Source organism: Triplophysa rosa, linkage group LG24, assembly GCF_024868665.1.
Source record: "Triplophysa rosa linkage group LG24, Trosa_1v2, whole genome shotgun sequence".
NCBI lineage: Eukaryota > Metazoa > Chordata > Actinopteri > Cypriniformes > Nemacheilidae > Triplophysa > Triplophysa rosa.
In genome coordinates this window covers 9,397,277-9,411,107 of record NC_079913.1, presented here as the reverse complement: position 1 = coordinate 9,411,107, position 13,831 = coordinate 9,397,277, and the positions used below count along the sequence as shown (strand labels likewise).

The following is a 13,831-nucleotide window of genomic DNA, read 5'->3' as shown; positions in this document are numbered from 1 at the left end:
GGCCTGGTTGTAATTCGTTTTTTGACGGCGGTTGTGTGACGGTAGCTTGACAGTAATGAAATAAGCAACAGGGCTCTAAGTATATTGCTGGGACTGAGCCATGGGACTTTTAGAGGAATTTAGTCAAAATAGTGAAACTGATTTCATAATGTACTTTCTTTGTGTGTGCGTGTGTGACGAATTTGTTTATGCATTTTTACCGAGAACCTATTAACCACAATGCTAATGTATGGTTTCAGTTTAATAGTACTGCCAAGTCAATCGCCTGCTTTGACAGCCTGGTTCAAGCGAACGTCCGCAATAAGAAGATTCTAAGGGAGGCTGTACATAAGATAGCAGCAAATGGCACCACCGACTACAAAGTTGGCTTAAAAGAGGCTTTCTCTCAGCTCTACTCAGTAAGAATACAATAACGCACTATATATAATAATTTGATTTTTACAGCACAAAAGCATTAAAGTATTTACCTATGCCTTGTTTGTTTTCAGTCAGATAAGGAATTTAGCAGTTCAGCTAGATACATATATCTACATCTCTGTAAATGTATTTAGGTTTAATTTCATTAAAAACAAACACGAATGTTATAAAAAATATAACGGATATAAATAAATATCCTTTTACAGCAAACATTCAAAATAAAACTCACATGAAACCTTGCTTTCTGTTCTGAGCCCAATGTATGTAGTGTATTCTGCCATCTTGTGGCAGAAGAGCATTGTATATTTTCTTATAACAGCAGAAGTGTATGTTAGTGTCTGATTTAAAATGAAACGTAACTCCTTTTTATATTATTTCTTTAACTAGTTAAACATTTCAAAGTTACACTGCAACAAGATTATCATGCTGTTTACCGATGGAGGAGAAGACAGAGCAGCAGACATCTTTAAAGAGTTTAACAACGATAAAAATAAGGTGACGGTCTGCACGCAGACACACACATGTGCACACCATTTGTTTTAATGCTTTAATTGTACTAATAAAATATAGTATAAGTTCATAGTCGCCTAGTTATTGATTTCATTTGCATTCTATTAATTGTTTATTGAACACTTTTTCACTTTATTAAAAGTATTAAACACACCACCTGCATGATTCAGGTGTTTTCAGAAACCATTTTGGCACCTTGTGCTTCAAGTTTTTAAATGCAGAACAATGAATAGAAATCCCACTGGCCTAAACAATAAATGGCAAAAGAAAAGCTGCCTAAATCGTGCCTGTGCTCATGTCTATTTTGTTTGACTTCTGTCAGGTTCGAATATTCACCTTTTCTGTAGGCCAGCATAACTACGATAAGGGACCAATTCAATGGATGGCCTGCGAAAACAGAGGTAAACAATGCACAACAACAATATGAAGTATTAATGGGACATATTGTGGTGCTGGCATGATGTGTGATCATGCTGCACAATACCCAACAGGTTATTATTATGAGATCCCCTCCATCGGAGCCATACGGATCAACACCCAGGTACTATATAGTGTCCAGTAGCATCACTGCAGCATGCCGCAACCAAAATTAGTTTTCATTTAACTTTGCATGAATGTAAACCAGTGTCTTTTATATGCAGGAATATCTAGATGTGCTTGGCAGACCAATGGTAAAAGCACGCAAAAAGATTGTGCAGTGGACCAACGTTTATTTGGATGCTCTGGTACGTCAGTTCTTCTTTTAAATTGGGCTGTTATGTCAGACTCATAAGCCTATGTGTGAGTCTGGCTTGAGTCATTGAAAATTGAAAATTGCTGCAGCTAAAGATTTTGATGGGCTAATTTAGATAAACAGAGGGCTGTATTTTCCTGTATCTGTGTGTTGCAGGAGCTGGGGCTTGTGATCACAGGGACTCTACCAGTGTTCAATAAAACCAAATCCACGAATAAGGTACTACTGCACTTTTGTGGTGTTAAACGTCAATTGAATGCACATAGAACATGTATTTTCCCCTCATTCTACTGTAGTAGAGCATGTCGCTGGTTACAAACATGTTCAATAAATTCTCATGGAATATGCACGGTGAATAAATATATATATATATATATATATGTGACCCAGGACAACAAAACCAGTCTTATGGGTCAATTTTCCGAAATTGAGATTTTTACATAATCTGAAAGCTGAATAAATAAACTTTCTATAGATATGTGAGTTGTTAGAATAGGACAATATCTGGCTGAGATACAACCGTTTAAAACTTTGGAATCTGAGAGCACAAAAAAATCAAAATATTGAGAAAATTGCCTTTGAAGTTGTTAATCAGGGGCACTGTGGCAGACCATCCACTCACAAAAATAAAGTTTTTATATATTTAAGGTAGGAAATTTACAAAATATCATCATGGAACATGATCTTTACTTAATATCCTAATGATTTTTGGCATAAAAGAAAAATCGATAATTTTGACCCACACAATGTATTTTTGTCTTTTACTAAAAATGTTCCAGTGCTACTTAAGACTGGTTTTGTGATCCAGGGTCACATATGTCAATATATAATATATTATATAGTAAAAATGATAAACGAGCTAAATTTAGCTTAAAACTTATATTATGTACAGGGCTTTACAAATTTATAAGACTATCTGTCATAAAGAGAAAACACAGATATTTTAGGAATATTTATTGGGCAAATAACAAATTGAAACAACAAAATAGTCTTTATTCATGTTTTTATACTGAAATTAATGAGAACTTATTTTTCTATTAAGGATGCAAGGAAATAACATCTGAATAAAGTGCTGTTTTTTTGCCTTTTTAGTAAAATAGTAAATCCAAAAATTCATGGATAACAACAGCAATAATTATATTTGACGTTAGAATACAACAGTGACCAAAGGGCTTACACATACTGGTGGTTTAACCATTACAAAAACATAAAATACTTAAGGTAATAACAAATACTGTTAGTTTAGGGCAGTTGTGACACAAACCTTCCATTGGGTGATGGTCTAATAAATGAGTTAAGTACAGGATATCAAAATACTATAATAAAAACCACTACTTTCCTTGTAAAAACTCACTGAATTTGTTGACACCTCAATGTAACTCTTTTACAAACCATATGTGTCAGTCTCTGAATAACGTTTAAGTTATTTTTGTAAGGGATGATAAATTTGACAATTCTTTACATTTTATTAGCAGATTTGACATCTAACCAAATAATAACATATCTGAGTACCTGCTAATGTAATGTAGTCGTAGTGTGTTATTAATCTTTGGCCTCTCTATCTATTGTAAAACCAGAACCAGTTAATTCTGGGGGTGATGGCCGTAGACGTGTCTCTGGGAGAAATCAAGAGAGTGACTCCACGATTCACTGTAAGTGTTGATCTGTGTTGCTTTATTTACAACTCTTGGTTTGCAACATCAGCAGACTTGCACAGCATAGACTGACCAACAGCTGCCTTGTGTTCTTCCTCCTTACCAGTGCTGTTGTGTTCCTCGTATTTACCAATTCTTGTCTTCTGTTTGTAATGGCAAGAAATTAATAATGGTAAACAAGATTTTACAGCTCTTTTGAAAGAAATGAGATCATAGAATGTATTTGCATACAGCAGTCTTAAAGGTACAGTACTAAAGCAAGCGTTAATACCAGTCAAAAGTTTTCGAACACTTACCCACTCACTTATTCATATTTTTTCCACATTTTAGAAAAATAGTAAGCTCATCGAAACTGTGGAATGCCATAAAGGCAGCTATGAGGTCTATGTTTCAACTAAAAAAATCTAAACAATAATATAAAACTTGTTATATATTAGCATCTTCAATGTAGTCACCTTTTGCCTAGAATTTGCAGAAATGTTCTCTCGGCGTTTTATCATGCCACTTCTTGTTGTTTCACCCGAAGATCTTTTTTTAACAATAATAAAGTGGTTCCCATCAATTCTGAACTCTTATTGGCTGCATGATTTAGTCAAAGACATCCATTTCAAAGACATAGTTTACAATGAAAAAAGTTTATATTTGCACAATTATATTTTTGTCTACGAAACTAATTTCTTACATTTAAGCATACATCTTGCGATGAATATATTTAAGATAATATGAAACATCTTGTTCAAGTGTTCGAAAACTTTTGACAATTAGTGTAATTCTAAATGCCACAAAACTGCGGAATAAAGGCAAAATCTCCATCGCTCATGTCTCTTCTTCCATACAGCTTGGCCCAAACGGATATTACTTCGCAATCGACCCCAATGGCTATGTGTTACTCCATCCCAACCTTCAGCCAAAGGTACAGCTGTCATTTCTGCCACCATTGTATTTTTCAATTCTCCTTCATGTTAGATGATAAAATGCAGGCCACCCTCCTCCGCGTAAGTCTACTGTCCTTTGTAATAATAATCATTTGTGGAATCCAAACACAATTGTTTCGTTTAGTTTACAGACGAAATGGCAAAGGGAGAATTGATTCAAAACAAATCACGGCAATTAGTAAACCTTTAGTCAGTGACCTGTGAGAGTAGTTGACACTTTATGTGGAAGAATGTAGGAATACCAAGAAACGCTTTCTCATCGTAACACGATTTAGAGGAAAAAGTGACTCACGAGTAAATAGTTTTGCTCGAGAGGATGGCGTGTTGTGTCCAGTGTTGATTTATGTAACCTTGTACAATGTTGTTGTTATTTTATCAGGATCTGAAGTCTCAGGAACCTGTGACGCTGGACTTTCTGGATGCCGAACTGGAAGATGAAGTGAAAGTAGATGTGAGTACAAATTAAATTCTAGTTTAAAAATGACATTTAAAAAGATTTACAAACAGGACATGTAGCCTATCTCAACTTTTTTTTTAAATATCGGTCTACATAAACGTACTAGACAGCTGTTTTTGAGTTTGGATGTGACTAAATGTGTACTACTATTGCTTACAATAGTGAATAACAAGGATCTCTCATTTTACCAGATAGTAACTACAGGACTGTCTTATTTCTTGTCTGTCTGTAGATCAGAAAAAACATGATAGATGGTCAGAAGGGAAGCCGCAGGTTCCACACGCTTATAAAGTCTCATGATGAGGTAAGCACACATGCTACAGCAGTCAGTCTTAAAGGGACAGTTTACCCAAAAATAAAAATTCTGTCATCATTTACTCACCCTCGAGTTGTTTCAAATCTGTATACATTTCTTTGATCTGATGAACACAGAGAAAGATATTTGGAAGAATGCTTATAACCAAACAGTTCTTGGCCAACTTAGTAGGAAAAATGACAATGGTGATCAAAAGTGCGCCAGAAATGTTTGCTTTCCTACATTCTTCAAAATATCTTCTTTTGTGTTTAATTTTTTTAATACATTTTTTCAACTTGCACGGAAGACACGATTTACGCACGTTCGCAGCCCGTTTTGCGTCATTCACATCGCCTGCTTCAAGTTTTTTTTTTTTATGAACCTGTAATTTGTTTTCCTCACATTGCAGCTTTACTTTGACAGTGGCATAAGAACTTACACTTGGGTTCCAGTCAAACAGTCAGACTACAGGTAAAACAGTCCAGACGGTTTCTTTCTCAATTGTTTTAATATACTGTATAAATTATTAAATGATATAAAGTGTGTTGTAGAAGTTGGTGAACATATGGATTTCGTTAAAAAGCCACAAGGGGGCACTGCTTCGGGTCACGTTAATAGAGTCCAACAGATCAAAGCAACACAGCACAAGGACAAAGAGAAAAGTGATGGAGTTATTGCTAAATAAATGCTTTAAATAATGGATGTAATAGGAAAGCTATCACAGTAATCCCTCTACGTTGAAACCATAAACTACTATTGCAAATGTTATCCATAACCCACCAAATCACATGAAAGTACATTCACCTCTTAAAGGGATAGTTCACCCCAAAATGAAAATTCTCTCATCATTTACTCACCCTCTTGTCATTTCTAACCTGTATGACTTTCTTTCTTCTGCAGAACACAAAAGAAGATATTTTGAAGAATGTCTGTAAACAAAAACCGTCGGTCCCCATTCACTTCTATTGTATGGATACAAAACCTATGCAAGTCAATGAGGACCAACGGTTTTCTGTTTCCAACATTCTTCAAAATATCTTCTTTGTGTTCTGCAAAAGAAAGAAAGTCATTCAGGTTTAAAATGATAAGAGGGTGAGTTAATTGGGGGTGAACTTTCCCTTCAATACAAGTTGCACTTTTGTCAAAATTTGTGGGGGCATGGACATTATCATTAAGAATTTCAAGGAGTTTCATGCTTTTTGAGCTCACTTATTTCTCTCATCTTCCCTCTAGTCTTGCTTTGGTTCTACCCAAGTACAGTCTCCACTATATCAATGCAGCTATAGGAGACACCATTACTCAAGCCAAATGTAAGTACCCACCAAACCATGGCTCCCTCACGCACCTTTATCAAACTCAGAGGAACATCAGCTGCTGGTTTTTATTCAGGCAGCCCCATAAGTTCAACCCCGCGCCCTCAGGTCCATTCCCCATCTCTATTTTGACACCCATACCTCCTCCAGAGATGTAACAGCAAGGTTCCTCAGTTGTGGTCTGTCTCCAGGAGCTTTCACCAGATGGTGCCGACGACCCCTTTAATGGCAAAAGCACCTCTCCCCGTGTACATTACCCCATTTTTTCCTTCCAGACGCACCTCTGCACCCGTGTTTACCCTCTAATCCTCTCATGTGGCTTTTTGAAGAGGAAAGTAAATCTCGAATGCCCCTCCCCTCAGGAAAACCTTCACAGTTTCTATACAATATTCTTATTCAAAGCTTCTGGGGTTGAATAAAATATTGTGAAATCCCTCATGTTCTTTCCCTCCCTATAACCCTTTCATTCTCTCTCTCTTTTCTCTCCATATCTCTCGCCCTTTCCTCTTTCCCCTGTTTGTCTGTAGCTTGGAGACCCTCGGTAGATTCCGGCAAGTATTTTTTCCATCTGTTCTCTCGCTCTTGTGGTGTCTGACTGACCTGTTATAATCAATATTATCATTGATCACGGAAAATGTTTTTTAATAATCAATACTACATTTTGTTTAAAAGTGTGTAGTTTATGATCCCTCTAGTGGCATCGATCAGAACTGGTTTTATTGCCAATATTCTCAAAGGAATAGTTCACCTAAAAATGAAAATTTTGTCACCATTTACTCTCCCTCTTGTCACTTTCTTTCTTCAGCAAAACACAAAAGAAGATATTTTGAAGAATGTCAGCAACCAAAAACCGTCTGTCCCCATTGGCGACTATGGACACAATATCAATGCAAGTCAATGGGGTCCGACAGTTTTCTATTGCCAACATTTTTCATCTTCTTTTGTGTTCTGCAGAAGAAAGAAAGCCATAATTTAATTTGAGATTTTTTGGAATAGGCCAACAACATAACTACATTACTCTTGCGGTTTCACGTTAATACCATTACAAGGCCTGACGCGTATTTCTGTCTGCGTTCATGTGCATGTCTGTACTGTATATGCCCTAACACACTTCCAATTTGTATCATCTTTGTTTCGGTTTGAATTGGTAAACCCAACATTAAAGAACCCACTATCAGTCTGTTTCCAATATTCACACCTGCTGTACACTTGCTTAAATCACAGTTGTTGTAAATGATAATGCAGATTGTTAACTGCTTTGTGCATCTGCTTTGCATGTGTGGCTGTTTTCCAGCTAAATAAAGCTAGATGATTCTCTCGTTGTAGCTTCACTATGTTCACCAAAGGCACGGTCAGAGTCACATGTCAATCAGAATGTGTATATTACACCCCATGCCAGGATAGAGCAGTGTATGCGCATCAGGAGATGTTTAGAGGCTTAAAAGGTGAAACCGCAGAGAAAACAAGTGCGGCTCCCCGCGCTCTGAAGCACAGATTTTATCTCCGCCCTCTTGCTCTCTGAATCATCTGGATGCTTTAAAAGCCTCATAAAGGGACAGTTAAACCAAATACAGGCCTCGCTCTTCAAAACGTTCCTCTTCTTTGTGTGCGTTGCGTCCATGTGTGCATGTCCAGGTGTGGATTTGGTACGTGTGGTCATTTTTTTTAGGTTTAACAGGACAGTGTTATTCTGAGGCTTCTAACGTTACTGTTCCGCAATTGCAGTCTGTACTAATCACACATCTGCCACCAGATCTCTGCCTCCCTCTGTAAAAGCACATCCACCAAACTATATTTTACACCATTAAACCCGCAGGCCCTTTTATACCCGATCTCACCGTAGAGATTGGATAACACAGTTTGCACTCAGTTTAATGTCAATCATGCGAAAATATACGTTTTTCATGCATAGCTTTCTTAAACGGTCTGTAAAAATGGTCAAGCAAATTGTTTTAAGGATTGGTTCACCTTTAACGTGGAGATTTTGTAGCATTTTTTCTTTACCGGCACGTTGTGGAATTTTTTCCAAAGTTTATGTTTTAATCATTTTGTACTAAAATGTTTTTTTTTTTTGCGAAGCCACTTTAAAATAAAATAAAACTGAATTGAATTTACTCATCCCTGTTGGTCCGATGTAAAAAAAGATTATTTGAAGAATGCAATGAATGCATACAGTGTAAAAAAATAAAATTTGCTGTTTATTTCTGTAATGTAACATTTTCAAATTTCTGTAAAATAAAACATAAATTAAGGTTATAGTGTATGATGACCAGTGGGTCTCCAAAAATGTGCTTTTAAAAGCACTGTAACATTATTTTAGATATACAATACAATTTATGTCCTACATTCTGTTTTCTGTAATATAATCTACTTTCTGTTGTGCTTTCCGTTACCTGGAAACCAACTTCTATGCCATAAAATGCTACAATTTATACTGATAAGGTCTTTTATTCATATGGATTAGATGTATTTTGCATTTCCTCATATTCATATTTGAGACTTTTGGAATATGGTGATCGAGTTGTGTTACTTTCATGGTGATTTTTCAAGCTCCATTAATGCCTTAGTTTTACCTAAAATCCTATGGATTAGAAACAACAGCAGGATTACCAAATGATGACATCCTTTTCATTTTTGGGTGAACTATCCTTTCAAGGATGAATTAAAATTGTTTGATTTAAGTTACGTTGTAACACACTTAACTAAAGATGCAATTTACAAACCTCACAATGGCATAATGATTTGTGACCCTGGACCACAAAAGTAGACTGGGAACATTTTTAGTAATAGCCAAAAATACATTGCATGGGTCAAATTTTATCAATTTTTTTATGCCAAAACTCATTAGGATATTAAGTAAAGATCACGTTCCATGAAGATATTTTGTACATTTTCTACAGTTATTATATAAAAATGTTATTTTTGAAAGCAATGTGCTATGCTAAGGACTTTATTTGGACAACCTTAAAGGCGATTTTCTCAATATTTAGAAAATAAGACTTAAGACTGGTTTGTTGTCCAGGGTCACATTTGCTTATGTATGCAATGCGTAAAGTACAATTACATTTGTCTTTTGTCACATGAAGTTCTGCCCCTCCCCTGTCATCTGTTATGGCTCATGTGAATACATAATTCATTGATGACACCATAATCAAACAAACAGACCGCTGGGCCACATGTAAGACCCATTTAGCTTGTCTTTCAATTTACAATGAGCAGAAACCCTTAGATCAGAATGCAATATTTTTATTCAAGGCTTGTCCTGTGCAAAAATATTGATCACCTTTGATCCCCGTGGTTTTACCCTGTTTCTCTGCATTTCTTTCCTCCGTTGGTCGATCGCTCCCTTTTTCCCTCTCTACGGCATTTGGACCTTCAGAAGAAGGCAAGTAGTTTTTCTTCCCATTTGTCTTTTCCTTCATGTATGAACCCTGATGTGCTATGTGTGACATATACAAAGGTTTGTTTCAGATTATTGAGCTCATAGACTTCCATTGTTTTCATATCAGTCCATTAAATATTTGATTTAGTTATTTACTGTACATTTTAATTTTTTTACATTTTAGAACCCTAAAACATTAGATGAGTTTAACTTACAGTAAATTGGAAACCCATTGTTTTTAAAGCAATCTCAGACTTTTGGACCCCACCGTATATATATATATATATATAAAGTAAACGTATCTCGGATATGTTTATATAGCATATCAATGGGAGTAGCTCTGTCCTAGCTAATTTTAAGCTTTCTCTCTGCGGCCCACCCGTATGAGGGGCCGTGTGTCTGAACAGCAGGGTGTCACAGCGGATAACCGCTTTACTACACAGATGCTCAGAGACATATTTTTACAAGCCGTTGTGTAGCGGTCTGCTCTCTGTGAAGTTGAGTTGCACTGTCAGGTCATTTTGGAGTGAGAAGTTTTTAGTTTGTATTTTATTAATGTGCTGATTAGTCAAAAATGTACTTTTAAAAGTAACAAAATTCTGATCTTTTTATATTTCTTTCAGTCTCGGAAACTCTGTAGGTTAACAAATTTGAAGAATATGGACATACTTTCATAGCCCCCAGGTCAGATTCTGAAAGAAATTTAACCTCATGTTGTTCCAAACACACATGACTTTCTTTAATAGAAAAACACAAGAAAAGACAAAAGGAGTTCTTCTGAAACATTTTACGGGCGTATCTTTTTCCAAACACAGAAAGCTGATATTGACCAAAATGTACAAAAAATTGTATAAGTACATTTGAAATTGAAAACCAAGCATGAGGAGTGAATTATGAAAGAAGTTTAAATAGCACCACAGTTCAGGAAATGTTAACGGAACAAATAATTTGGATTTGAATTCTGTATCTTCCAAAAGATTCTGACAAACACTCTCTTGGTGTCTATTAGAGAATACTGCAGCGACCTCGATCCTCAGAGCAACAGCAACAAAGATTTTCTCAAGGATTTCAACGAATACATCGACAGGAAGACCCCCAACAACCCACTGTGTAAGTATCATTTTTACCATCTCTGCCAGTCAGGCCTGCTGGTTCAAATTCAAAAGTGAGCTGTAACACGGATGGTGGTGGCTTTGAGGTCAGGGATTCATACCACCAGTTAAAGGGTTCAGAGTTCATCCCCCGGGCTGCCGTGAGATTTAAGAGAGCAGTTTATGGGGTCATAATTTTAATCGAAACAAGTAGCGCTGAAGATTCAACATTTAATTAACCAACCCCAGGGACTTGGCCATTTTAAACCAGTATTAGCTATGTGTGTTTGTTGAGTTTGGAAAAACAAGAGAAAAATGTTTGCAGCTGTCCAGTAGACATGTTGTGCTCTTCTGATGAATTCAGTGTACTTTAACACATTCTTAAAATATTAATACATTATTTTGCCACATATTCCAGAACTTCAACACATTATTTATTTATTTATATTATGTTTATTTTATTTATTTATAGTTTTTGATATTTGTACCAAACATTGGCTATTTACTTTAAGAAAGAATCATATTTTAACCCCAAAGCATATTTTTTTATTTATTTATAGTTTTTAGTTTTGAACCAAACATTGGCTATTTATTTTAAGAAACAATCATATTTTAACTTCAAAGCATAATTTATTTATTTATATTTTATTTATTTATAGTTTTTAGGTTTGTACCAAACTCGCAGAGCATAACATACTATACACAAACAGTAGAATTTCCTCAAATTAAATTAAATTTGTATACCATAAACGTCTTTCGGGATCTGGATTTCTATACATGCTGTTATAGCCAACAAAAAATTATTGTTACATAAACTGATACATTGTTGCAAAAAACAAACAGGAAAAAAAAGTTACAAATTGTGTTGCTTTCTAAAATCCAAGCCTTTCCATACATGAAAACTTCAATCCACTTGAAATTTTTACATCTCACAACTTCTGGTGTGTTTCAGAATGTGACAGCTCACCTTTGCATCAAAAGCAGTACTCATACCCTGACAGAGTGGCTTGTGTATTTCAGGTTTGATCAAATTAAATTTATTGTTCTCTTGTTGACCTTGTTAAGGGTATAAACCACCTCCTCTTGCCCCCCCACACACACAACCCCTCCCCAAACACACACACGTTCCTCTCTGCGGGCCACTTTGATCTCAGCAGGATCAGTTGGTGGTGCGGTAATCACTTGGTTCGGTGCACATGTGTTAAACGTGTAGGTTTGGCTAATACTTTATACCTATGAGCCCCCCCCCCCATTCTGCACCAATTACCCTGTGTGAAAGAGGAAAAACAGGACATGTCACACACACGGAGACACAGAGGCAACACAAATGTATGAATATTTGTCCTGAGAGAGAGAGAGAGAGAGAGAGAGAGAGAGAGAGAGAGAGAGAGAGAGAGGGAGAGGTGCATTGGTAAGACTGCAGGAATTTAAAAATAAATGCGCCAAAAAAGTCAACATTTCCAATGTCCTAAAGTCTAATTCACCATCAAACAATCGTTCAGTTCATTCAATTGGCTGTTGTTTGTTTCCATTCTGAGAAAGAGGCTGGCATGTTTATTTGCGTAATTCCTCGCGTAAATTGCATGACCAGCGAAACATCGCGCTGTAAACACTCATACCAGTATATTTATGGCTATTTGTAACAGAGTTCTCTGGTATTGTAAGTCTATGATTTCCTCGGTGTCAAACACGGGCCGATCGGTTGAATTGTGTCCTCGAGCTGCTCTCAATCAGGTCCTAATGAAAAGCATGCAGCGTGCAGGGGGGAGTGTGCCATAGGGGGACGGAATAAAGTTGTACACCAGCTGCTCTTTCTGAAGTGTGCGTGTTTTGTCGTAAAGGCTTCGCGGTAATGAACTGCAGCGAGATGTTATAAAACATTCGAAGCGCGCAAAAAACACAGGCCTTTGAACAGTAAGTGCTGTTTCATACAGCCGAAGAATACAATCGTGTTCCACGTCTCGGAAAATTAATCTGCGTGTTACTTTTCCAAACGCCCCCTCCTCTGTTTGCGTCTGCCTCTCTCTCTCTCTCTTTTTATGAAGTCCTAGTTCTTATGACTTTGGCATCGGTTGCTGCAAAGGTCAGAACGTGGAGCCGTTGTTATTCATGACCAGGTGTTTATGCATTTATCTCATTAAATCTGAGGTTCACGTTTAGTTGTGGGCCTATTGATCCTCCATTAGATTTTGCTTCTGTAGTGTGGGAGTCGTTTTGTACATTTGCATTTGACAGATACTGATGCAGGGCGACTTGTGGTTTCATGGTGTGCATTGGACAGTTTTTATTTGTGTTCCCTGGGAATTGAACCCATGACTTTTGTGTTGCAAGCACTGTGCTCTAACAGTTGAAGTAAAAGAACACAGTAATGGTTGAAGAACAGTATTTCAAGGGGCGTTCATTTTTAGACACAATACAACTCTGTGTTTACCCTTGGGGGAGGCCCCCTTACGAAAATTAACAATGTTTTTTTTTTGTGGTACAAGTGTAGTAACCATGGTTTTTTGGTGCATTGATTACTTGGGGCAAATCCATGGTTTTACTACAGTAACCATGTTTTTTTGGTTTTAACTGTAGTAAAACCATGGTTTTTCAATTTTAACTGTAGTAAAACCATGGTAAATTTTCGTAAGGGGTTGGGGCTGCGGTCTCTATATTTTTTTGTAGCGGAGGTCCGGACAATACTTTTTTAAATAAATAATGTTAAATCAATCAATCTAATGTTTTATCAGGCCATTTATCATCCGGTGGTAACTGGACTGTTGCTTGTCATGGGCAGGGCATGCGTATTTTCACCACCCTGGGAGCGTTTAAAAACGCAATTTTTGGAAACACTGCAACTAAAGCCTGAATCCGCACAAGCCTGATCTCACAGGAATTGTAACTATTTGCGAGAATTTAAGGTCCAGTGTTTAAATTTAGCGGCATCTAGCTGTGAGGTTGCGAATTGCAACCAACGGCTCTCTCCACCCCCTCTTTCGAAGCACTACGGTGGCTGACACAGGGCTAAGTTGTCGTCACATTTTCGCTTCTTTGCCGAAGG

General features: G+C 36.8%; 1 protein-coding gene across 1 annotated transcript in view; it reads left to right on the top strand.

Annotated features, from left to right (window-relative positions):
- Positions 1 to 13,831, top strand: part of cacna2d1a (calcium channel, voltage-dependent, alpha 2/delta subunit 1a) — a 64,144-nt gene that overhangs the window by 34,444 nt on the left and 15,869 nt on the right. Inside the window, 14 exon segments of the mRNA XM_057323997.1 lie at positions 240 to 398; positions 805 to 912; positions 1,250 to 1,328; positions 1,419 to 1,468; positions 1,569 to 1,652; positions 1,817 to 1,879; positions 3,238 to 3,312; positions 4,154 to 4,228; positions 4,630 to 4,701; positions 4,940 to 5,011; positions 5,412 to 5,473; positions 6,236 to 6,312; positions 10,321 to 10,381; positions 10,707 to 10,807. Of these exon segments, the coding sequence (XP_057179980.1) occupies positions 240 to 398; positions 805 to 912; positions 1,250 to 1,328; positions 1,419 to 1,468; positions 1,569 to 1,652; positions 1,817 to 1,879; positions 3,238 to 3,312; positions 4,154 to 4,228; positions 4,630 to 4,701; positions 4,940 to 5,011; positions 5,412 to 5,473; positions 6,236 to 6,312; positions 10,321 to 10,381; positions 10,707 to 10,807 (1,138 nt within the window).